The 25665-nt window shown below is 45.7% G+C and overlaps 1 protein-coding gene and 1 non-coding gene across 2 annotated transcripts in view; one reads left to right on the forward strand and one right to left on the reverse strand.

The window, feature by feature from the left end:
* Positions 1 to 7271: 7271 nt before the first annotated feature.
* Positions 7272 to 25665, reverse strand: part of LOC142590016 (uncharacterized) — an 83339-nt gene continuing 64945 nt past the window's right edge. The window contains exons 5-7 of the mRNA XM_075701836.1: positions 20667 to 20919; positions 19109 to 19185; positions 7272 to 7441 (exon numbers count right to left, since the gene is read on the reverse strand). Of these exons, the coding sequence (XP_075557951.1) occupies positions 7326 to 7441; positions 19109 to 19185; positions 20667 to 20919 (446 nt within the window). The 3' untranslated portion in view covers positions 7272 to 7325. The remainder of the gene's footprint in view (positions 7442 to 19108; positions 19186 to 20666; positions 20920 to 25665) is intronic.
* On the forward strand, positions 9942 to 10016 carry TRNAS-GGA (transfer RNA serine (anticodon GGA)). Its single transcript has one exon. It is a non-coding gene; the product is annotated as a tRNA-Ser (tRNA).

A 25665-nucleotide genomic window follows, 5' to 3' on the forward strand; every position in this document is an offset into this window, starting at 1 on the left:
AAAGAAAAGAGAAAGAGAAAGGCCCACGAACAGGGTAGAGTTCTGAGCACATTGGCGCGTGGGAGGTGCCACCTTTTTGACATCGCGGCTGAACACACGCCTGTTGCACGTTACTAACAGTGGTACCATGTGTGGTACTCTATTAATAGTTTCAACTAAGGTAAACCCGGTTATAGAACCGTTCTGTGCCCTCTCCCTTTTTTTCGTCTCCGGTTGGATGAATGGACGGATAAGACCATATGATAATATGATGATAATGATGATAAGACCATATGATCGGGCACGGGAGACGGCACACGCCACCTAGCCGCGACTATAGCGCCTAGAATATACTGGCTAGTGTACCGTGCACCAGCTCTTTTCAGTGGACGAGCATGGCGCCGCCTGCAATGGATGCCCACAATGGCCGGCAGAGGTCGCTGCCATACGGGTGCGTGCAGACTGCGCCTGTCGTCTGCTTCGCATATCAGTTTCGCAGCGGTTGCGTCGGTTTCTATGTTTGCGTTTTCAGTGTTATTACAGCGTTGCGTGTTTGTTCTTGGTGTTGTCAAAGAGTGAGTGCGTGGCTGCTGTGTTCGTGTGCTTGTCATTGCGAGGACTATGCGGCGGCGGTGAAAAAATGCCGAAGCTATAGAGACAGTGCAAGGAGAGAACCTGCTTTGTGCCGTTGTGTAGAAGCGGTTACCGCTCGACCAAAGGGCGCGTATCCTTGTTCACTCCACCATCTGATACGAAGCGGTAGCAGAATGGGCAAGAATGATCAGGAGAACGGACAGAAAGCCGGTACCAACTGCTGTGGTTTGTGAGAAACATTTCAAAAACAGCTTAGTCGAGCGCGCGTTCTCTATCACCGTGAACGGCGTTGTCCACGAGATTCCCCGCGATTACCCACGCCTGAAAGCCTATGCTATACCCAAGATATTTCCTGAGTATACTAAGCGAGCACCTTACTTTTCGTGAGCACCAGGGAAAGAAAACAAGAAAAAAAGGTACAGTAGCGCGCGCTGTGATCTACTATACAGCAGGTTATGTTGCACGAAAGATCACTGCCCAAAATTCTTGACCACAGTGTGCAGGCTTCCTATGCCTAAGTAAAACTGAAGCTAGTGCCGACGCTGTTTCATTATTGCACTACCCATTTTGACAACGGAGGCCTTGTCTATCTTAGTCAGACCTTGGCAACCGCTGTGAAGGCCGTGGAAGATGCTCTTACTGGGTTCTGTAGCAAAAACAAGTTACATGTAGCGAGTCTAGCTGTATATTCAGGTCAGCTGCAGACACCGGCCTTTCCACAGCTAGGGTGCCCGGAGCATGAAAAACCATGCAGCTTTGACAGCACTTGTAAAATTCTATGTTTTCTTGAGGTTGCGGTTTTTTTTTTTTTTTTTTTTGTAAAAGGCATCAACAATTAAAGAGAGGGAAGCGCAAAGGCAGCGGCAGAAGCTCCTTAAACTGCGTCACTGCCACTAGATCTATCTTATTCATGTATGTGTGCATTATCTCATCTAGTGTTGTCTTATGCCTGCGTTTGACTTGTTACGCTTGAATAAAATCCTTGTTATGCTTATATGAAAGATCTGTTTCCTATTTTCGTTCACGTATATCAGACAAAAAAAGAAATCTGCAAGTGTTTACAAAGGAAGGAAGAAAGGTAGGACAAAAGTCCTTACAGATACACCAGAGAAGCATGCGCTTGAACAAGAAGCTCCAGAGGTTTTCACGACAGAGCCTGAAAAAAAGAACGCTTAACGGAGTTAAGACTGCCGTCAATGCACATCCAAAAAAGAAATGACGACTTCAGAAGGATTTCAGTTCTTCAAGCGAAGAAGAGTCTATTGCCATTGCATTCGACAATTCTGACAGTGACATGTCAGATTTCAATAATTAGAGGCAGGAAATTTCTGAAGCTGATTGCCCAAATGAAGCTGTTCAAGTGACAAAGGGCGGCTATGTTCTTGTCAGGTTTGGTAAGCAAAAAAAAATCAGACGTCTATTACACGGGTAAAGTCAAGAGCAGTGACAACATTGACATGTGTGTCCACTTTCTACGAAAGAAAGAAGAGAGCTCAAAATTTTACTTTCATCCTCACAAAGATATAGGGACTGTACCAGTCACGGACATAATGATGAAGCTGCCAGTTCCAAAAGCTGTCGGGGGAACAAAACGTCTGCAATCTTGCATCAAGTTTGATGTTGACCTATCGGCTTATACTGTTCGCTGAAGACATTGGAACCAATGCATTACAGATGTCCCATTCCTCCCAAATGATGTCCTACCCCACCCAAAGGGAGGGGTCGAATGGGACAGATTTTAGCTGTTAGAAACTATTTTTTTTTTAAAGCTGCACCAGCAATGGTAGGAACCAGTGCTCCTCAGGATTTGTACAGCATGTTTCGACTTGTACCATAATCCATCAAAGCTCTGGTTATGTTCAAAATAAACAAAACTAAGAACACATTTGCGAAAAGTGTCCCATTCCTCCCGACTATAAAGGTACACTCATTACAGGGATACAAAATTGGCATAATTTCTTACACTATGAAAGATAACAAAATATATATGAACAGAATATTTATAGAAAAGTACATTTTACCTAAAGAGACAGCTCTGTCATTCAACATAACAGCTTTCTGACCTATTGAAAAAATGAGTAATATAATTTTTACATCGACAGCACAGCTTTAATTTTTTTTTTCTATGCACATGGTGAGCAAGTATAATTATCCTGTCCTTCAGTATTGTTTATAGCTGGATGCTGTAGCATAAAATGTTTTTCCATAATTTGCCCTTGATTTACGTGCGTGAAGTAAATGCCAAAATAATATCTCCGAGTGGGTCTGTGATCGTTACGAGTGTAGAGCTTCTTTTCATACATACCAGGTGTTCCTTTGTAGCTGCACCAAATTTTGAGATTTAGTAAAGGCAAGGCGCAGAAGACCAGGACTCAAAAAGAACACACACAACAGGACTGGCGCCACTCACAATTAAGTTTATTTCCGCAACAAGCCTGCCTCATGTAGGTTAATCAAGCCGAGTCACACACGAAACTTTAGAAGTAAAACACAGCACTCTATCGACCACTCAGGAATCATATCTGGCACAAAAGATCAAATGAGCAAACAAGAACCACCTGTGAAGCAGCACAGGAAGCAATTCATCGAGCACAATCTTTTCCAAGCCAACGGGGAGAAAAAACGAGACATAAAAAGTACCGTCTGCGCTTCACTATCAAACTATCCACAACATAACACACTGCAAACGCCTAAGGCCCAGTCAGTGATAAAACCCGCACGACTATGGCAATAATGACCAATGAATAACACGGAAAAAAGCATCAATAAAGGCGTCCAAGTACAGCGTCTGCGTCAAAACTAAAATCTCTAATAGTCACTCACCTAAACAATTGATAAAACATGTGACTGCCCAAAAAATGGACCATGTGACAAACAATGAAATGGACAAAACAGTTGAACGATAAAGGGTCTAAAGAACAGTGTCTGCGTCCAAAAAAAAAAAAAAAACATGACAAAAGCTTAAGAGCCACTAGAAAATCGTCAACAAAATAAAAACTATTTAAATAAAAGGAAGACAGACGGAAAAACCTAAATGAAATCACCCTAACATGAGGCCTAAATGAAATCTAAAAGAAGTAGTCTCCTTGTCACTAAGCGCAATGGACGGCCTGCTGACACATTTGTTTCCCTCTTTTTTGATGAAATAGGCTTCCACAATTTCCCGCTCGAACCTGTCTTTTCCGAACATCAAAAATTTAGTTTTGTCGAACTGAGGGCGGCAATTAGTGCAGTCTCTGCAATGCTCTGCAAGGAAACACCCTTCATTGTTGCGCGGATTACGACAATGTTCCATTGCACGCTCACTGAAACATCAACCTGTTTGTCCGATATAGCTGCGACCACAGCTTAGAGGGATTTGGTAGACGACACGTGTCCTGCATTCAGTGAACTTCTTCTGATGCTGAATTGAATAAGCCGGTCGTTTCTCTCGGTTCATGGCACAAAGCTTAGACAACTTGCAAGGCGCGGAGAAGACAACCTGAACATTATGCCTGCTCGCCACTTTCTTAATGTTGTGCGATACCCAATGAAGGTACGGAATTACCGCGACAGAACTGCGTGAAACTGGCTCCCTGATAAGAGGCGGGTGCTTGAGTTTTTGGAGCATCGTTTCGCAGACAGCTGAAATCAGATATGGCGGGAAGCCTGCCTGTTGTAGTCGTTGCACTTGAGCGTTAAAGCTACTTGACACCAAATGGATACAAGACTTAGTTAAAGCAGTTTGCAGAGAATTGGTAGCAATTGCATGCTCTACAATCTTGGAATGGGCGCTCTCAAAAGGTAGCAGGCCTTTCAAAGAAGGCAGATTGTACATCCAACAGATGCCTTCTTTTGGAAACACTAGCCTGATATCCAAAAACTGGAGTTGACCACTGTTTGGAACTTCCTTGGTAAACCTGAGACCCTGACTGTGGTTTGAGAAGATAGTCATGGTTCTCTCAACAGTAGAATCTAATTCGTGCTCAGGGACATCCTTCAAAATGACCAAGAAATCATCAACATATCTGTAACTGGACACTACATGAGGATCACGAAGATTATTACTGATCTCAGCTCCTACAACAGATAGAAAGATATCTCAAAGGACAGGAGCTACAGAAGAACCGATGCATATCCCTTTCTTCTGCACATAAAACTTTCCTTCAAGCAAAATGGCAGTTGAGTTCAGGTAGAACTCTAATAAGGAAATGAAATTGTCTGCACTTACACCTGCAGCGTTCTGGAAGCTGACTTCACCAGTTGATTGGATCTTGTCCCCGACTGCCGCTAAGAGACCTGGCGAGGGACCGAACAGAAGACATCTTCAATGTCAATGGAGAACGCATTGTATTCACGAGACGGCAAGGTGTCCAGATCCTTCAGCACTTCCAGAGAACTACGCACCAGGAAAGGGTCGTTGCTCACCACATTCCCAAGGTGTGCCTGAAGGTATCGGCTTACAAGACGTTGCCATGTTCCCCTTTCTGAAACAATGGTGCACAGTCCTGTTCTTCTGCGCCTTGCCTTTACTAATTCAAGCATGAACCAACTAGCCCAAGCAAGAGTTTTACTTGAGCAAACTTTGAGAACTTCTCTGTGGCAGCTAGCACAATTCTAAACTAAATTACTCTAAGAGGCAGACATTACTTCTACGAGAAATCAAAATGCTTGATGAATAATTCACATAAATGCAACAATTAACTTTCAAATTAATTACTCTACAGCACATATTGCAACTTGCAAATTGTGGCAGGTAAGTTTGCAAGGTGCAAGCGCTTGGAACAAACTTTTAGGACTAGACCAGTTTCGAGAGATTTTCAGTGTCCGACAAAATACATTGGTGTTCCAGTTACTTTTGTGCTTCAATGCATAAAACAGCACTCCCTGAAAGAGGGAAGCGAAACAACCATGCATTTTTACCTAAGTTTGGCAGTGCATACCTAGAAACCGGTACCATCCTTAGAATTCATTTCCAGTTCATATGCTTTGCAAGCTCACTAGCTGAAATTAGTAAATTGCAATGTGTGCTGTAAACTAATTAGTCAAAGCTGGATTACAAAGATTTTGTTAATTAGTCAATTCTGCATTTGACTGTTCATGGAAGTAATGTCCACCTCGTTGAGTAATTTACTTCAAGGGTTAGAATTGCGCTATCCGCCACAGGTCATTTTTAAATATTTGTTGCAGCAAAGAAAACGCCCTATATAGTTGAATACCTTTAAACAATATACCTGATCTACAGGCAATATAACAAATGTCATGAAAAAAGGTGCAGTTGTTATTTATCGATCAACCTTTATAATTAATATACCAGGGCCGCTATCTTGTGCACGTTCGAAAAGTCGACGTTCGATTTCACCTCACGCGATTGGACTAGACTGGCCTAGGCCGCGATATCGGCGCAGCCTGGACAATCGCGCGAGGCGAAATCGAACGTCGGATTTTCTAACGTGTACAAGGTAGCGGCCCTGGTAGATAATTTTTTATCTGTAATGTAACAGTTCGTGCATAACTATACCTGCTCACTGGTCCCCATAATGTTACTTCGTAGCAAAGCTTAGAATAAAATAGCCAGTTGTAAAGCTGCATTTTTATCAAGTGTTATAAAATGTGATACCTTGTGTACGATTTCTACAACTGAAACTTGGGATAATTTACTGCACAAGTGATTGTGGCAGTTCCAACTTCTCGCTGATCCAAACACCTAAGAATTTCTGTTGTATCACTCTATTCAGCATAGCTCTTCAAAACTAATGCATGGCTCTTCCCATGGGAAGACATGTCCATTGTAAAATTAACTTGTTTATTCTTAATTATTCACGTAAACAGTACATAAAAGCTGTCCTGGCGGGGGAAGACGATTGACGGTTGAGCACTCTATAGGTTTCAATTGTATAGTACTGCACCAGATTCTTTTTTTTTTTTTTTCAAAGTTAGAGCAACATTAGTTGGGACACTTGGTATACAAGGTTTTTTTGTTATGGGCAGTTTTGTTCCTAAAGTGTACAGATTTAAAGCAAATTCTCAGACATATGTGGACCTGAGAATAAGGAATGCCTGCTCTGCAGGTCAGAGAAAGTATTTTCTAGAACAGAAACTATTGGGTAGCTTGTATAAGTGACCTAGAGGTGCAACCAGCTCTCACGGATGCTGAGGCGTCAAGGAATTGTATGCCCTCTTGGAAGATGATATGCATGAAGCTAATTGATAGATACAGAGTTCTGAGCAATGGGCGTCGCTATGTTTAAATGGATTGGTGCTGCAATAAATCTACTTGTATTCAGTTTGGCATTGACACAAATTTTTATTGTCTGTTTTATGACACACCTGCATCGGCCTTGGATTTATGATAAGATTTCTTATGCTCAGTTTCGAATGTTCAAAAATATTGAATATACGAAAACAATTTTCAAACTTTCACACACCACACACAAGCAAAGTTCAGAGTGCACAACCAGGTTCAAGAATGTACTGTGGCAATCAAGTATCTGTATGGTCAGAACAGCACCAGGACAACGGCTTTCTAGTTTTTCAACAAGATTTTCTTGTAACCGAGCCATGCTAAATGATGAAAATGCATGCATTCCACAAGTAATACAAGAGAAATGCTTCCCGTAGTCGAGAGTAGTAATAAGTACAATTTAGCTACAAATCCACAGACAGCTGTGCTCAGAAATGGGAAAGCTCATGACACTCTGCAGACATGCATAGAACACGGCAAGGAAAAAAGGCAAGCAGCTTTATTCAGCAGGTGTGTACATTAAGAATAGTCACTTCTCGGTACTGCACTCTTCATCAAACTTCCACAATTCATCGGCGATGTCACATGGGTCTCTGCCAGTTGTGACAATATGGTGTGGTATTAACTTGCCATCCTCTTTGTAAACTGGGAGAGAAATAAATGGAAATAAGCATTCAAAGAGGAATTCAAAAGCCTAAGTGTCCCATGTAAACTTGGTCAAGCCATACAGTATAAGGCCTACCAATGCTATTTGCTACTAGTGCTAATGCCACTGATTTATTGCATCAATCTCTTATTTCACAACACTCAGGCACATTCCAAACATCAGAAAACCAATGCGTTGTTAGTGGAAAATTTTTTTGTGAGTTGCATATAAACATGGCAAAAGGATACATTGCTGTGTAATGCCACATGGGGAAAACACAGCAAAATTGTGAATGCAAAATCATGCCGGTTTCACAATAGGTGCTTGCACAATAGCTGTGAAAGCTAAAGTATGCTATTCAACTGCAGTATGCATGCAATTCAGGGCTGGCAAAAATGTATCAAAATTTTATCTTAGATGTAGGTAAAGATGTGTGCGCTTAAAAATTAGTGCCTCATAAATATGCTTAGGATTGTATCTTGTTCAGAGACACCTAAATTACACCACAACCTTCAATGTAAGCACAGCTGTAATTTGCTTACAAATTAAGTAATTGAATGTTCTTTTTTGTAGAGCAAATATTTTGTCCTTTAGGCATGTAAGCTTGTAATTTGAGAAAATTTACACAGCTCGACTTAGCAGAATATTGAATGAGATTTGCAGCTCTTGATACCACTTTACATATGTAGGCTCTCCATCCAAGTGTGCCACCCTCTGAAATTCTTGGTGAATACCTGGTTTATCAGCCAGACACTGCTCTTCATGCACCTATGCACACGTGCTAGTGCGAAACAATCATTGTTGCATAATGAGGTTTCAGTGTTTTCAGTTTAATCTGAATGAAACTGAAGAGATAAGAACAAGTTTGTTCCCCCAAAATTAGCTTTCAAATGAAAAGGGTCAGTGAACGCAAACTGACCAGATAGCTAAGACGGCAATCGGCACTAAGCTGCAACCCTACTTGCGCTCAGATACAATGAGCCTGGCAAGGTCAAACATCAGCTTGCCATCCATGCAACTGATGCATTTTTTCTTTGCGTTTGTTTTGACTACTGCTGTGACAAAAATGAGAAGTGGGGAGGGAGGATCGCTGGTCTCAATCCTGCAGTCCTTGTGCTACAGCCAGCAAGGTCAATGAACTGGCAAAGTTCCCACATGGTGACAAGCACTTGTGTACATAATTTTTTTTCTGTGTTACTAGGAGCTCTACACCTACATACTGAGTGTGCGAGGTATTTAAAGAGGCCCTCAACGCTTTTCAAGCCACTGTTATTCAGTCGTGGGTAGGGCAGATGATGGTTGGTGAGCTAAATGCAACAAGAATGGCAGCAGTAGGGGTATGCAGTCTGCAGTTACTCAAGTGAGAGATTTCAAAATACAAGAAAAGAATTCATGCCCTGAATTCAAGTTTTGCGTGGTTTTCTGCACCAATTTTTCTCAACTGCTGATGTAACCCCTCATTGCCAATGGTAAGAGCTCGAAGCACCTACGTAGCGGAAGTTTGCGCTCCATGGTTACCTGTATGTTCTATGTTCACAGACTCCAGTTACTCCGGCTTCCTCCATTGCCAGAGCAAACAACTACCTTTGCACATTCTACCCCACTTCATGTTTGCCACTACTGATCGAGGAAACTGGCAGTGCAGCTCTTTTTTACTTCATAACTGGGGGAAAAAAAAGTGTGGCAACAACTATGCACCATGGGAAGAAACCTGCACCACAAGTGAGAAGCTAAGCTTTTGTGCTCAGAAGCCAGAGGCAGAACAGCCAGCGCCCCTACAGTGTTTTGTAGTTGATATTTTTTCTTCTTTTCTTTACGACTGTGTCCATTTACATTAGTACTATAAAAAGTACAGCACACAAAAATAAGTTAAAATGGTTATTTATCATGTTTTTGCTGCAGTGCAGTGTTTATCTGCAACTTTGTGTTTAACCAATCACGGAGAAGCGAGTGGTGATGTCAATGATACTTCAACTGCCAGTCTAAGCAACCTGCAACAGAAGGACGGTAGCTTGAAAAGTGCTTGAGGGCCCCTTTAAAAACACAGCTTAAAAGTGTCATAGGCAGTAATTAACATTCTAACTGTCTCAGTGTTAGTCTTCCCCAGCCTCCCTTCACCTAGCCAGCATAATTATTCCAGGGTATCAGCTTCCTTGTTGAACACAGGAGGTAAAGCAGCATGCTGTTCTAGTCGCCTTACACACAGAGTGCAGCAACTTTGAGATTGTCACCTTTGTGAATGCCATGAAATACTTTGTTTTTAGGGTGAGACAAGAGGCCAATTATCACCTGTGACAAAAAAATCACCTGTGAGAATTATCACCTGTGACAACACGAAGCAAAGACAACACGAAGGACAACACACGGGTGGATGTCCGATTTTCCCTTTATTAATTACTTCTCTCCACCTTGCGGGCTTCTGCAGAACTACTACGTCAAACACTTGTCTTTGCTTCGTGTTGTCGACAAATTTCGACTTCGCCCTGCCATCTGCTAGCCGCCTGGTTAGCTCAGATGGTAGAGCGGCTGCCCCGGAAAGGCGGTGGTCCCGGGTTCGAGTCCCGGACCAGGACAAATTTTTCTTCAACTCTGAGGCTTTTCTTTCGAGGAACCCGTATGGGTTTCCTTTGTAGCAATTGCTACGAATGGGTGGATGTCAGATTTTCCCTTTATTAATTACTTCTCTCCACCTTGCGGGCTTCCGCAGAACTACTACGTCAAACAGAACATTGTCAGCCTCTGTTAAGTGACGTGCCTGAGCTTGAGGTGCTTCTTTTCACGGGAAGGCGCTCTCTCTTAGTTGAGTGCCTTCGCGTAGAACTGCCAACGGGTGACCAGAAAAAAATTTGTAACCTGGTTGGCGAGGTGCACAGTCTAGCATGGCATCATTTTTTTGCAGGCAGGAGACAAGCTTTTCCAAGCTACCAATGTGCAGCTCGTTGTAACTGAAACAGATCGATAAAGTAGTTTCAAGGGCATCTACACATGAGAAGAGCTTCTCAGAAGGGTATGTGAGGCCCCACAGAACTTGGTGAACATCACCAGCTGTTTGTTGGTTTCGTTGGCGGAAACAAGGAGCTCGTCGAAGCATTCCTTGCACACAGTATTCAGGACTGTCTTGTGTGCAACTTACCCTGCCATGTAGAAGACTAGCAGCAAATAGCTCATCTTCTCAGGATACTCATGGCCTGTGGACTTCTTTGTCATGTGAGAAGCTTCTACTTTCCCACTATGCCTTGCATTCTCACTACTAAGGAGAAAGGTCAGATCGCCCTCTTCACAGTTGCCACTGCTGGGAGCTTTGACCAAGTCGTAAAAACTCCGGCAGTTCACGATGAGCAAGAATTGGGTGCAAGTGGGATGGTCATTGCAACCACAAAATTGTCCCATGATACCAAACAATTTCTCGAGGCAGTCTTGGCTCAGCTGACACATCAGCACCTACTTAAGGCCAAGCTTCTCACGAAGGTACTTCATTAGATCAAGCGTGGCCTGAAGGGTGACCCTTAGCCCCTTGGCAGTGCTTGCTGAAAGAAATCCGGCTGGTGAAGTTCCCGCATGAGCCTCCCATCGGTTTAGGTAGTCTAATACATCCTTGATGTGCCTTTCATGTGCAGAGTCAGGTTTCAACTGTTCAGATGGAATCCATGCTGTCATAGCTTTTACTAGCTTCCACATCAGCAGAACAAAGGCTTGAGTTGGTGTGGGGTCACCTTAGTGCTCCTTTATTTGCTTCTTGTAGAAAAAGAGGCCCCGAAGCACCCGCGGACTGAAAAGGTGCAATGCCAGGTTTACCTTCATCTTTTCAAAGTTGTTAGGGCTTACGTGGGCAAGAGTGATCTTCGGCATCACTTTAAGGGTAAGTGGACACTTATACTCTGTGTGCTGCTCTGATCTGCTAAGTATAAACAGAACCTTCAGGTCTTTTGTATTTTGCTTTAAGAAGGCCATTTCGAGCACATTTTATCAGGTGCAGAAAATCCAAAGTGAAGAGGCATCTTCCAGTGTCAACAGGATGCGGTGCAGATAGCTTTATGGACGTCAAGGAACCAGAAATCCCAAAAAGGTGTCACATTGAACGGTTCCATGAAGCTCTGTCCGCCGTGATATAATCCACCTTCAGCCCAGCCTTTTCTGCGAGCAACATGGCTTCTATTAAGATCTTGCACAAAAGCGCAGCCTTCACATTTCCCCTGGAAGTGAAAACCCCGAGTATCTGGTGCCAGGAACCAGTGAAAGGCTGAAACATGATCACGAGACCAAGATTGCAGGGAAGATATTTGTCGTTTTCCAGTGTGAATTTTCCCAAGTCCACCAGGCCTTCCACCTTTCCCTCCTGTGCCAACATTCAAGAACTCTGACAGCTTCATTTCATCCACAATCAGGCTGGCATGGCATTTGAATTCCTCCAGGGATTTTGTTTTTCTTTCAATCCCTGTGATTCTTTCTTGTACTGAACCCATTCTTGTATTTCCGCACGTGTACCTTTAAACAGCTTCTGCTTGAGAGGATGAGTATGCCTTCCCACCGGACATGCTCGTAGAGCCTCTGGCTTTTCATTTGCATTATTACACAATCAAGCAACCAGTTCAGATTGTACTACAAACCTTACATTGATTTGCGACGAGCAGCTTGAAAGCATTGATAACAGCAAGTCATTGCTTTGGTGGAAGGGCTTGTAACCGGTCTGCGAGGACGCCCTAAAGTTCTGCACTTTGTCTCTTCAGTTTCTCAATAGTTTGAGTGTAAAGTGAAAGCTTGGCTTTCAGCCGGCAAGTGGTTTGTGTGTAAGCACTTCTACGCTTTGAAATTGCTGCAGCAGAAAAAGAAACGAGTGCTAGTTCCCACAGGTCAGGGCGCGTGGCGTTACTGAAGCAGCAGAGCTGGCGCAACTTGCACAGGGCGACATGCAAATGTCAGCGCGCACCCACCCCGCAGCTCCCCTGTCGGCGGCTTCAATGCGCCCTGTAGGCGCTGCGTGCTGCTCGCCACACTTCCCATTCTAGCCACTGTAGCTTTACATTCATGTGATTTCAGTGAAGTGATGCCCCATATTTATATTAAAATAAGTAGATGAACTTTTCAGACATTCACAAATACCTTATTTACTTTTCTCACCAACTTTTTTTTGCAATGATCGCCATCGATATCACGACCGAATGACATTGATTTTTCCTGTGTAGCACCACAGGTCGAATGGCATTCATTGCACCGAATGTCATTAGAATCTAATGACATTAAAACGTACAGTGTGACAGGGGTGCAATTCTAGCAGGCACTTGCCTGCGGGCCAAGCCTGGTTATTCTAGCACCCAATAGATGACGCCACAAATGGACGTGCTTCCCCTTGCTGCCACTTGCTGCTGCTCTTAAGCAGCCTGTGCAGAGCGCAGGTCACATGTTCGTGTGTTCCCTTTTATAAAGGACCACCATGTATTTACTATAACAGGCACTCACTCCTGTTCATATTGGCGTCCACTCAAGCTCACCAGCACTCGCGCCCATTGATACGTCCCCACCATTTGTCAATGGCTAACTCTCTACTCACGCCTGTGAAAAGAGCATGGAGTGTGTATGAATCAGTTGTGAGTGAGTATGGCAACCTATGCTTATACCTAGTGCCACATAGCCAGTAGCCCAATCATATACTCAGCCAGCAGCAACTACCTGCAATGTGGGGGGAAGATGCAAAGAAACTGCACCTTCTGTAATCAGGACACAATGGATCTTTGGTTACAACACAAGAAGGTCAGCCTTTCCATTGCCCATGCCATGCAGTGAAGCAATTTGACTGTGTAAGACAATGGTCGGCTGTGCATTTCTTTCAGAAAGGTCTTAAACACTCTAAAATCGGCTTCAGAAATCATCAATCACCGGTGATAGATCATAATAGGCCTGGTTGCGAAAGAGTTGATGCAAGTACAAACAAAATTCAGGGACAGTCAGTTTGAGTGGATGTTAGTATCAACACGAGTGGCTGTCATGAGTGTGAGTGGGTGCGAGTATGTATGAGAGTGAGTGCCAGTGAGTGGAACGTGACACAAGTTCGTTACGATGTCATATGCTAATACAGCTGACTTCCATTAATTTGATCCTGATAAGACCAGCTAAATTTATCAAATTCTCCGGTGGGTCATATTAAACAATGTGCGGAAAGATTGCCAAAACACACACCGCTGATTCATTTGAGAGTATTTGTCCAATCCACCTTTTTCATGGCTTGACGGCGCACGCGCCCTGTCCTAGCGGATTAGTCGCGAAAAGTTTTTGAAGACACGCGCCAGCAGCTATGCAGCCTGAAATCGGTAGAAAGTCCCTTGAACAAAAAAATAATAATACTAAATGAATAAATAAATGAAAAGGCGGACGCGCACAGCAGCAAACACTCATGACATGTACCACGTCGCAGCTCCACTGGTAGCTCTATGTCGGTTGTGGGGATGCGCGACTCTCACGCGTCCCCTGATATGTTGTTTTCCCGCACGGCGCGTCTCCCGTAATCCGGCTTCGCCGCGTGACCTGGCGCCCGCGGCGGTCGGAGTGGTTGAGGCGCAGTACGAGAGAGGGCGCGAGTGTTGCGCTGCTAACGCCGTCGACAAGCGGGGTTACTTGGGCACCGAAAGACAAGGCGCTTCCTCTGGTTCGGGACAGCAAGCAGTGCGGATGTGCCGCGCGTGCGCCGATCCAAGCTTCTGCGAGACCGTCTCCCGTGGCCGCCGTCGAACGCGCCACCGTTCGCGTGACCGTACACGCGAACGACCAGGCGTAGGGATCCAGCATAGGGCGAACATATTCGCTCGCTATCCGGTCGCGGTGAGTCGGACTTCCTAGATTTGTCGCGCGCCCATCGCCATGTTTTGGGGATAGCAACTCGGCTAGCAGGCATTGATCTATGAAAGGTGCAATAAATGCCCTTGTGATTGTTTTCACTACTGTGTTATCGTTCCTTTGTCCCAAGAGCATGTGTGTGAGAACCCCACATCTGGCGCCCAACGTGGGGCTCTTGGGGCATCGGACGATAATTTTAGGTGTTGCTTCGTTCGAGACCTTTGTTTGAACCGAAGCGTAGGCCTAGCGTGGATTTTGATCACTAGCGTCGGCGGCACGCTTTCTTGAGAGGCGACGGTGGCTGTAGTGCGTTTGAACTTGTCAACATGCTAAGCCTTTTAGCAAGTGTTTTTTAAAATGACATTCGTTGGTACGAGAGCCACGTGGTCTGCATCCTGGGAGAGCAAGGCTTAGCGCCCGCGGAGCATTGGCAAGCCTGAAGCGAGTGAGTACGGAAGCCTCGTGGGTGGTCCGAATTTCTCATGTAAACAGCTTCTCCAATTTCTGACTCTGATGAAGTCGCGGCTCTGGGAGCCGGGTGGCCGCGGGCCACGGGTGCCACTACGGGCTGACTGGTATTGCGGCCTGGCACCGGGCGCTCCAACACCGTCTGGGACGGTGGGTGCCGTCAACTCGGATGCTGTGTGCACCGAGCGGAGTAGGACCACCTCACCTGACGTCTCCTTGCGGCTGCCTGTTTTGCGCTGATTTTGGGTGTTGCTTTTGGATGCCGGTTGTTGTCAGGGTAGCGACGCTTTAGGCCTAAGGCTTTACGAAGCTGCCTGTCGCACGTGGAGGGACACAACCTGGTGGACCGTGGCGTTCAGGTGTTGCAATTTGCTTCCCTCATTCTATTTAGCCTCGCACGAATTGAAATTACTCGTTCAACTCAAGGAAGCGAGCTTCGTTCACATGAACTTAGCATCCGAGTAGCTGCCCGATATTTTGCTAGCCGAGTTGAACATCGTACCATGTGGGCGATGCGCATGCAGTCTCCCTTGCACTACTTTAGTGTTTGCCGAGTGTGTTGAGTGTACGCAGCGTGAACGGACTCACCCCTGGCTTGCTGTCACCTGCACGTCGTCTGCGCTGCTGCCCCGGACTACGATCGAGCCACCCCGGGCGATGGTGATGCTGTGGACAGTTCGGCGCAGCGACTTCGGCGGCCTCTTGTATTCAGCTCACAACCCTCGGCGATGGACAAAAGAGCCGGCGGTCACCGACAGCTACGGCGGCTCTTGCCAGCAGGGCGCGTCGGCGCGAGCGACGCTTGCTCGTACCGACTACTGCATCATCGTTTCCGGAGTCCTGGCCTGGAATCGTGCCGTCGAGTCTACAAAGCTGCTGCTGTGACCGGCGGACGCCAGCGGTGTACCCAGGGACAATGTCAGCTCGCATGTTATGGACAGCGTGTGGACATTTCCTCGGCGCGGCCAATGTTGCATGTACTACCTTGTTCGCGAAGCACGCGTTGATGTTAGAGCGTGTGACATGTTTCGCCGGAATATGTGGTGATTTAAGGTTGGGGGGATGTGGGGATACGAGACTCTCATGCGTCCCCTGATACGTTGTTTTCCCGCACGGCGCGTCTCCTGTAATCCGGCTTCGCAGCGTGGCCTGGCGCCCGCGGCGGTCGAAGTGGTTGAGGCGCAGTACGAGAGAGGGCGCGAGTGTTGCGCTGCTAACGCCGCCAACAGGCGGGGTTACCTGGGCGCCGAAAGACAAGGCGCTTCCTCTTTGGTTAGGGACAGCAAGCAGTGCGGACGTGCCACGCGTGGCCGCCTTGGAACGCGCCACCGTTCGCGTGACCGTACACGCGAACGACCAGACGTTGGGATCTAGCATGGGGCGAACATATTCGCTCGCTATCCGGTCGCGGTGAGTCGGACTTCCTAGATTTGTCGCGTGCTCATCGGCATGTTTTAGGGATAGCAACTCGGCTAGCAGGCATTGATCTAAGAAAGGTGCAATAAATGCCCTTGTGATTGCACTACTGTACTGTCATTCCTTTGTCCCAGGAGCACGGAGGAGAACCCTACATGGTTCAGCGCTGAAAACGTGTCGCGAGAGACTGGAACTCCACTTAAAAACAGAAAGCGGCCAGGGCTTCGTCTGGACCAAGTCTTCTTGCAGCGTAGGCCCTCTCTGCTAGTGGTGGCAGTGCGTGCCTGACTTCATGTACTCATTTAAGGCCCGGTAACATTGGGTCAATACGAGACCAAAAAGGCGCTGACGCCAAGCCAACTATTCAGCACAGCATGTCGCTGAGACCATTTTATCATAACAGGCCAACTACGATGCAACCGACGGCCACAAGTTGTCGTAGCACGAAGGGCTTGCTTGTCAACGGCACCGACAAAATCAGCGTGCCGACCATGATCATTTGGCCGAACCCCACATAATCGGCAGTCGAACCGAAAATGCAATAACCACTGCCCCTTCACTTTTATACTGTACGATTATTTGCGCTGAAAATGTCGAGACATGGCTTCAACATTGAAATGCAGAAGCTTCAGTCCTCTCAATCTTTGCACATGAAGTTTGAGCCAGTGTTGATCCTGTTTAGCGAAAGCTGGATTAGGCCTGGCCTCGTTGAGTTTGTGCACCCGCTATACTGGTAGACCTGAACTTAAAGATAAGCTACTACGGCAAAGGAGACTGCTATTATTGTTTAGTTGTGGCGCAATAGTGATTTGATAACTACTATTTACTTCACACGGTGCGTACACAATAAGCAGCAAGCAGTGACACAGCGCAGTGATAACATCTGTCCACCACCTTTCCCAAAGGCTGCCGGTCGCAACCGCTACGTACGGGCGAGTCTGTAGGTGTTGTTATGCTGACATTTCTTAATTCCAGAGAGGCACTCTTTACCTCTCTGTGAAACAGAAAAAAAAAAAAAGACAGTGCATTTGGTACAGCAACATAAACACTCCACAACAGTGTCATCGATAGCATCGGCGTTCTTGCGAGAGAACTACACAACCTATAAATGAGCGCTTATGCCGAGCACAGTTTTCTCTAACACTTTATGGCAAGCGCAAACTGCAAGTATGATGAAGTTAAAGAAAAACGAGAATCAGTAATAACAGCCTGTAATATATGTGGCTGGATCACAGTTGCCGTAGTTTAAGTTGCTCGGCCGCTCATATTGACTCGTGCCAGGGTGGAACAATGCAACTCATATGCCTATATCTATATATGTTTGCTACACTTTCACGTTATTTCATATCACAATGCACAGTTTCCACAATATTTGAAGCTAACAACGATTTGTGGCTGTAGAAGTCGACCAAGCACCCCTTCAGCAAATCCGACCTAGAAGGCTGCACTCAAAGACTTCTTGAATATGCAAAATGAGTAAGGAATGCGTAAAAGGAATACAAAAAGCGAAGTACAAGATCAGACATTAGCAACAACAAATTACAAGGCAGACGCATCGGCAGACGAAACTCTACATGCGCTTATGGGCAGCACTGTTAGCACCACAGCGCACTCAGGCCTGCTCACCCAGTAGTCGGCGCGTGCTACAAGACTTCCAGCAATGACATGCTGCCCCGGAGAAGCCATTAATAATTATTTGAGGTCCACAAAATGCACAACCAATGCATAGTCAACATGGACAGAGATACACAAATCAGCTGGCGAAAGGCCCAGCCCCCTTCCAATACGTTTCCAGTGGCGTGCGGAAGAGGGCAGCACAGAAACATGAAAAAGGCGGACTCTAACAGGCTTCTCTGTTAGAGTGCGCCCGTTCTTTATTTGTCAAAAGTAGAAAACTAAAGTAGAAATTACATTAAAGCTCCTAAAGGAAGTAAAATCTCATGTGCACCCAATTTTTTATTAAGAAAAATAGGCAAAGGTCAAATTTGGATTGCACAATGGCAACCGGTTTACTTTGCCGCAATGCAGCTATGTTATGCGGTAAAGCATATAATTGCCGAAAACTTTAGTTTTGTATCTGCTAGCACCGCAGGGGCAGTTTTTGGCTCAATTGTTTTAGAAAGAAGGAAAAGGCACATGTTAGAATGGGGTAAACATTGTAATCTGACATTGTGAGCTACCGTTATTGCTTGAAAATAGGCATTTTCGACAGGAGATATTATGCATGTTCTACACATTCACTGGGCCCTACGCTCTGCTGAGACATGCTGCCAATAAAGGGGTCACTACTGGGGTCACAATAGAAGTGAGGCACGTGGATTCTGACTCTTCGCATGCGAATTATCTGACGAAGGCTAATTTTTGGATCAAAATAATGAAAGCTTGGGCCCATAAATATTCATGGGCACCGGTCAGGGCCTTCAGAATTAACCGGAGTCAAATTAACGGAAGTCTACTGTATAAAACCGCTGCTTTAATTCAAACCTCAATGCAGTTGAGATGCTCGAATAAAAATGTGTGCACTTCTCAATTCTAGAACTCAATAGTCAAACTGCTTTCATCCATCAATTGAAAACCACACAGAGCCAGCAATTCTGACTTAAAACAAGGACTAGTTTTCAAAAGAATGTACGATTAGGCAGGTTGGCTCAGGTTCATTATGATGGCAGCACAGAGAAAAGTACACAAGACAAGCGCTACACAGGACAGTTGTTAGTTAAATGCTTGTCCTGAGTACTTATCTCTATGTTGCTGTCCATTTTGCACTGCCATCATAATGAATAGTTTGCAAAGGTACAAAAACACAGACTTATGCATGGAAGAGTGATCCCAATGTTCAGCTCATAAAAATGTTCTGCCCACTCAAAAGCAGTTTTGTTTGGAGGCTGCTCAGTTTTGCTTTACTGCAGATGTTACCACATAATCCTGTATGTAAGTTCGTGATATCACAGTACCTGCAGAAAGGATCCCTGATGTCGGGCAGTGCTGAAGTTCCAGGCTTAGGATTTTTGACAGAAGCTTCTCTTCTTTCCTGAGAGTAGATTAAAACAAAGTAACTCAGTTAGCAAAGCTAGCTTTGTAATGCACATACACAATGTATTCCATAAAACACACTACAATGCTAACAAGCACAGTCTGAAAGAAGTACAATGGCTAGTAATAAAACTGTCGTGAAAAATATCTTGTGTATGGCCATTTGTATGTGGCTGCTTGATTAGAAGGAATTTGAAACAGGGACCTTGAGCTAAGTGGCACAATGCTCAGTGGCAGAGTGCCACTGTGTATATGACAGGTTATGTACATGCACACAACAAAGAAAAAGGGCAAATTCACTGCCCTGGATAGATGGATGTTATGAGCACCCCCTTTGGAATGGGGCGGTGGGTTGCGCAACCAAGCTCTTGCTATTATACTGCCTAATGTCCTACCTAGGTTAAACAATGAAAAAGGAAAAAAAAAACACGAACTCCCACAACCAAATTTTCTGATCCCCTATTGCGAACTGAGCTTTTGTACGCCTCCATTTTTTTGTCGTTTCCCTACTTTTCTTCGACCAATCCTCCAATTGCCTCTTACTTGCTTTGCTTGCACTCAAGTGCAAGCAAAGTGACCTCTACTGTTGATTTCTAGAAACTTTGCCTGTGTGTCATCTAACGGTGTGTTTTGAATATCTGGGGTTTTTTAGTTGACTTTCTGCGTGCCCTCAATCCCTTCCCCCTATATTATATATATATATAGGGCGTCCCAACTAACTTTAGCCAAGCTATTCAATCAAGAAAAAAGGGGGAAAAAACAGTGCAATATATAATTTCAAGGCCTGCCGTGTTCTGTGACTTCTAACAACCAAACACCGTAGGTCTTGTAGCAATTATATTTTGCATGGTGTCTATATATATATATATATATATATATTATGTTGAACGGCTTGGCTAACATTAGGTGGGACACGACATGCATGCTGCACACGTATGCTAGTGTAGGTCCATTCGATTTACTCCACCACTCAGTGAGCTCATTTGCACCCGTTCAGTGTCAGTTCGAAGTTCATGCAGTATTGACCTGGCACCATAAGCCACTAAGTACACCTTCTGCAAGGGCACAGGATTTTGCCACGAAGCCTCCACTACGTAAAATAAACCATAATGGTCAGATGTTACCATGTTGCACTGGTGAAACGAGCAGCCAAGAGCAGTACCCCCTGAGCTAGTTCATAAACTGCAGGCACATCAAACGAATGAAACATGTTCTCCTGGCCTACCCTTTCTTTTGGTGCTTTGGCAATCTTCTACACAGTCTGAACAGCTAACATGAACTAACCAATGCTCACATGAACAACAATAAGTCTGCAAGGGTCTCATGCTCACCTATCTAAGCGTTCCTCTGTATCTCTTGGCTGAGCTGGACAGACTACACTGTTCAGTACTACTCAGAAAATTAGTCTCGCCCAGAAAAGAATACCTTGGCCCACACCAGACAACATAATGACATCCAATGTGCTGTGGCACTACCAACCTTTGTGCCTCACTCTTTGCGGTGGCTTTATCACTAGACAAAGGCTTCAATGCATCAACTGTCGCAACGTCCGCAATCTGAAGCGCCTTCAAGCCATGGATGTTTTTCTTCATCTCCTGCTCGGCAACCAGTTCGTGCTTGCTGCTTGCAGCAGTTTCAGCCTCCATTCTCCTCTTTTCAATTTCCATGTTCATTTGCTTGATTGCCACTTTCCTGCGTTCATCTGCCTCATCCTTGAGTGATTGTTGAAGCTCTGTAGACAAAGAAAATTAAAAGGAAATAATAATAACAAGATGAAAAACTTTGGCAACAAAGCAATAGTAAGACCGAGTAAGCAATCATTCCCAGATGATCCTCTAGTTACAGGCATATGCAGTGACCACGCCTGATAAAGTGCTGCTATAAATGGTGATATGACTATGTTATTTTTTTATATATTTCTGTGGCTGATTGTTGTGATACTGCACTAAAACTTTAGAGCTTATCCAGGATTGCTATTTGTCGCATCTTTTTCTTCTTTGTTAGAAATACAGTAGTGAGTTGCTGGATAAAAGACTCATTGAAAATTGTGTATGGCACATCTGAACTCTCAGACAGGAAGAACTGTCCCACTGCCCCCCATTGCACCGAGGCACCTAAAAATTTGCAACCAATAAATGCATGTTTCATGAACGAATTCAGTGAAAACCTGCATGGTGGTGGTAGATTCATGAAAGGGTCAAGGAATTGAACCAGCAATCAATCATTCTAACAATTCAGCCAACCAGGATGCTAGAAGTTGGCAGCACATGCAGGTGAATGAACCAACTTGAACAGCAGGATCATGACTAATGACCTGGACAGGCTTTCAATCCCCTGGGTTAGGACGAATATTTAAGCGAAGCTTCCTACCAAACCCACATGGACATTACAGACCCTGGATACTGCTGCTATCTTGTCGATTAACTCAACAGAGGACAGCACACATGTGATGAGTTGGTGTATGCATGTAGCTATCGGCACCACCATTAGAGAGATGCCGGTCACCGGCTCTCTTCTTTATGGAATTTTACAACAATAAATGCTACATAAATATTCTCACTGTAACAAGTACATGTCCTCAAGTGATTCCCTCCTTCAATAAAGCAAATTGATTTCTCTGGCTCTTTTGTCTGTTTTCGTGGTTGCACTTACTTCACTGACATGCTCTTGCACAGCCAAGTTGCAAGGTGCGGTCATCACTGAACATTCACTTTGGGTGTTTGAGATGTTTATGCTGTCGCTGTGTTGCGTTTCTCCATTGACCTGACAGTTGCGGGGAACACATCGTTGAAGTCTGGTGCATTTCTCTTGTTGAGATGCGCTATTTTGTCTTGCTGGCTCACCACAGTTTTACTTAGACTGGCTCCCACAGTGCATGGGATCTGCATAATTTTTATTCAACAGTGAAGCAGTCTTTTATTAAACTCGTATGAGATAATAGTACTGTGCTATATTAGGGCGGCTGTCTAACTTCTCTTTATTGCATGTGTGACTAAAAAAAGCATATACTGCCATTTTGGGTGTGTACTATTTGTAACAAGTGCCTTTTGCTGCTCAGTTGAATTTGAAGGCCGGAACCATACACAAACTGAGTGTTCGGTGAAAAGGGTCAACATTCCAGTGCCACTGTGGAGGGCTCTGAATTACTTCTGGACCCCTGGGCTTTGTTATGCACTCAATACTTGGTGCACGAGCGTTACCCGCTCTCCTTCAGAATACAGCTGACACCACTAGAAAATTAAGCTGTAACCTCAAAACTGGATGTCCGAAACATGACAGCTACATTTTCATTCATGTTTCCAGCATAAATGAGGCAGAACAAAGCCAGGATTAGGAAACACTGTCTTCTTCAGGCTGGAAACATGAATGCCGTCCAAGAAGCCCAGCAGAATATAGTAACTCAGGAAGACAGGTTGAAACATTTACTCCTGAATATCCTCTCCTTTACACATTGCACTACTTAGCATTAAAGCGTCAAATTTCTCGGAATGGGAACAGATATGGCTATCTACAAGAACTTCAGCACGTTGGAGTCAGCAGTTGAACAGTTGCTTGTCTGACATCACTAGCCAAGTGAAAAACCAAATACTTCTGCTCATGTTGTGCAACCTCTGCCCTTTCAAGGCAGTGTGTGCATTGATTACTAATTACTAGAAGCTAAAATAATGTATGTAAGACATGTCCACTCGAATACATGGCTAGGGGTTATTTTTGTATTCTTTCGCCTCCTGCACGTCACACCTTCCCACTGCGTCGCACAAACATGTGCAGAGAGTAGTGGCTGTGCTGTGCCTGCACTCGTAGATACAGCCTTGCGGGTTGCTCAATGTTTTTTCTTGGTATACGAGGGATGTACACGACGCAGGATGTATACGACGCAGGATGTACTCTTACAACTAAAAGAAGGCCTTCTAGATCACCTAAACAATTGAAGCAAATACTCCATAGTGGCAATGGACGTCAAAGGAGCCTTTGATAACGTTAGCCACGACGCGATCCTCAACAATCTCGAAGGCACCGGCTGCGGTACTAGGACCTACGCATACGTCAGAAACTCTCTGATGGACCGCACGGCAACAGTCGGAATCTGCAACATCCGCAGTGAAAGCTTCCTACTTCCAAACAGAGGCACCCCGCAAGGGTCGGTCATTTCACCGCTACTCTTTAACGTAGCTATGATCAAGCTATCTCCACTCCTTGAGACCATACCAGATCTGCGTCACGCGATGTATGCTGATGACATCACGATCTGGACCAGAGCTACGAACGTTGGAAGGCAAGAAAGTAGCTTACAAGAAGCCGTCGACACCATCGAAAGCTATCTCCGAAACTGCAGCGTCCGCTGAACAAGTCTGAACACCTCGTCCTGAAAGCAAGAACGAGAGGCCGACCACCCAACTACAAAGAGCCTGACCCCAGCATCACACTCAACGGGACAACAATACCGAAAGTCGACACCATGCGAATACTTGAACTCCACATCCACAAAGACGGATCGGGAGCTGCCAGCCTACCGAAACTAGAATGCACCCTTTCGCAACTAACGCACCTCGTCAAAAGGATCTCAAGCCAAAGAAGCGGGCTCAAGGAGCAAGACACTCTAAGACTAATACAAGCGCTCCTCAGCAGCCGCATCACATACGGCACGCTGTACCTGGCTTTAAAGAACGCTGAAGTAGAAAAGCTGAACATCATGATAAGGAAGGCAATCAAAGTCGCCCTGGGACTCCCCGCCATGGCCTCTACATCACGTCTCCTTAAGATGGGCGTCCCCAACACGTGGCAAGAGCTCGCCGAAGCGCACAAGAACAGCCAGCTGGAACGACTCAAGCTCACGCCCACAGGGTGATCAGTACTCTGACACCTAAACTACAGCGAGACGTATGTCGCAGACACGGACAAGAAAGAGCGAATACCACCGGACGTTCGAGAGTGCATTTGCATGGCACGTGTCCCACGCAACATGCATCCCATATTTCACAAGAGTAGAAGACAGGCTAGAGCCAACGCCATCAAACGAAGTTTAAAGCATGACCCGAATGCCCGCTACACCGACACGGCCAAGTATCCGCATCGAAACGCGTACGCTCTGAGCGTCGTAGACTCCCAAGGCTGCGAGCTAGCATCGGCAACCATCAAGGCACGCAACCCGGAAACGGCTGAAGAAGCGGCAATCGCTCTCGCCACCACCACATGCACAGACGCATCGGTTATATTCACCGACTCTCAGGCCGCCTGCAGAAACTTCTTGAGGGGCCGCATCTCGGCCGATGCACTCAAGATACTAAAAAGACGAAGCACTCCGCTCCCGTACACCTGCGTAACGTGGGTACCCGGACACGAGGGACTTGAGGGGAACGAAGCGGCCCACGCCGCTGCCCGCGAGCACGTCAGCCGGGCTCCCTCTCTCCACGCGCTCTCGGACCCGTGGCAGAAGAGGCGGAGGCCGTACCCACCAACCATTCGGCCATATTGCAACATTACAGGCTCCAGCGTCGAGTGTACCCTCCACCGCACCCTAAACTCGACAGAGAAGAAAGCATATAATCCTTAGACGCCTGCAAAGTAATACATACACGCACGGAGCGATAATGCATTGCCTCTAACCGACGCTCCACGGCTACCTCTGCCCACTTTGCAACGTACCCGACACTCTGGCACACTTGCTCCTGGAATGCCCGTGGCAGGAACGCAGCGAAATGCAACCAGAAACGCACGCAAAACGAGCAATAGAAGCAAACGACCTATTCGAAACGTGGGAGGCCAAGCTAACCCTCGGGGACCTGGAAGACCGACAACTCGTCGCCAGGGCCAAGAGGGCAGCCGAAGCCAGAGGGTTCCTGGACTAAGGTGCCCTCCCACCTTAGGGTGATACCCGGCCTCGCTCGGGACACTATTTCGTTTAATAAACGTTTCTCTCTCTCTCTCTGGTATACGAAGGATATACTAGCACTCTGCAGCGGTTATTCGCACTCCCTCCAATGCGCGGAGGTCCAGGACGTTTCACTACTCCGTGCATGACATTTGTCGCACGCAAGAAAGCATCTGACCGTCCCAAGCAAAAGAACCAGCATGATTGCAATCTGTGAACGTTCTGCGAGGGTTCTTAATTATTCTGTGCCGTTTCACCAAAACTCAGTGCAGTGCACGAGGCATGTTTTTCTCCAAAATAAACAAGTGGCGTAAACAATTCTCACCGTTATGCAGACTTGTCCATGTTTGCCTATAATGTTCCATATCTTTTTCAAACTTTGCAAAATGTTCCGGCAGCAAAGTTTGCTTAGCTTCTACGTCTTCCATGGAAGCCATAGAATAAACTGAATCAACGCCTGCTGAAGAAGGTTACATAAGCATAGACAAGCTGGCTGCTCGAAGAGTTCGAATCGTCGCGCTATGTCGCGTACCGAGCACCGTACGCCATGACAATGCTTCCTGTTCAGAGTAGTCGCGGAGAGACGGCGCTCGCAGCCGACCCACT

Source organism: Dermacentor variabilis, chromosome 8 (genome assembly GCF_050947875.1).
Source record: "Dermacentor variabilis isolate Ectoservices chromosome 8, ASM5094787v1, whole genome shotgun sequence".
Lineage (NCBI taxonomy): Eukaryota > Metazoa > Arthropoda > Arachnida > Ixodida > Ixodidae > Dermacentor > Dermacentor variabilis.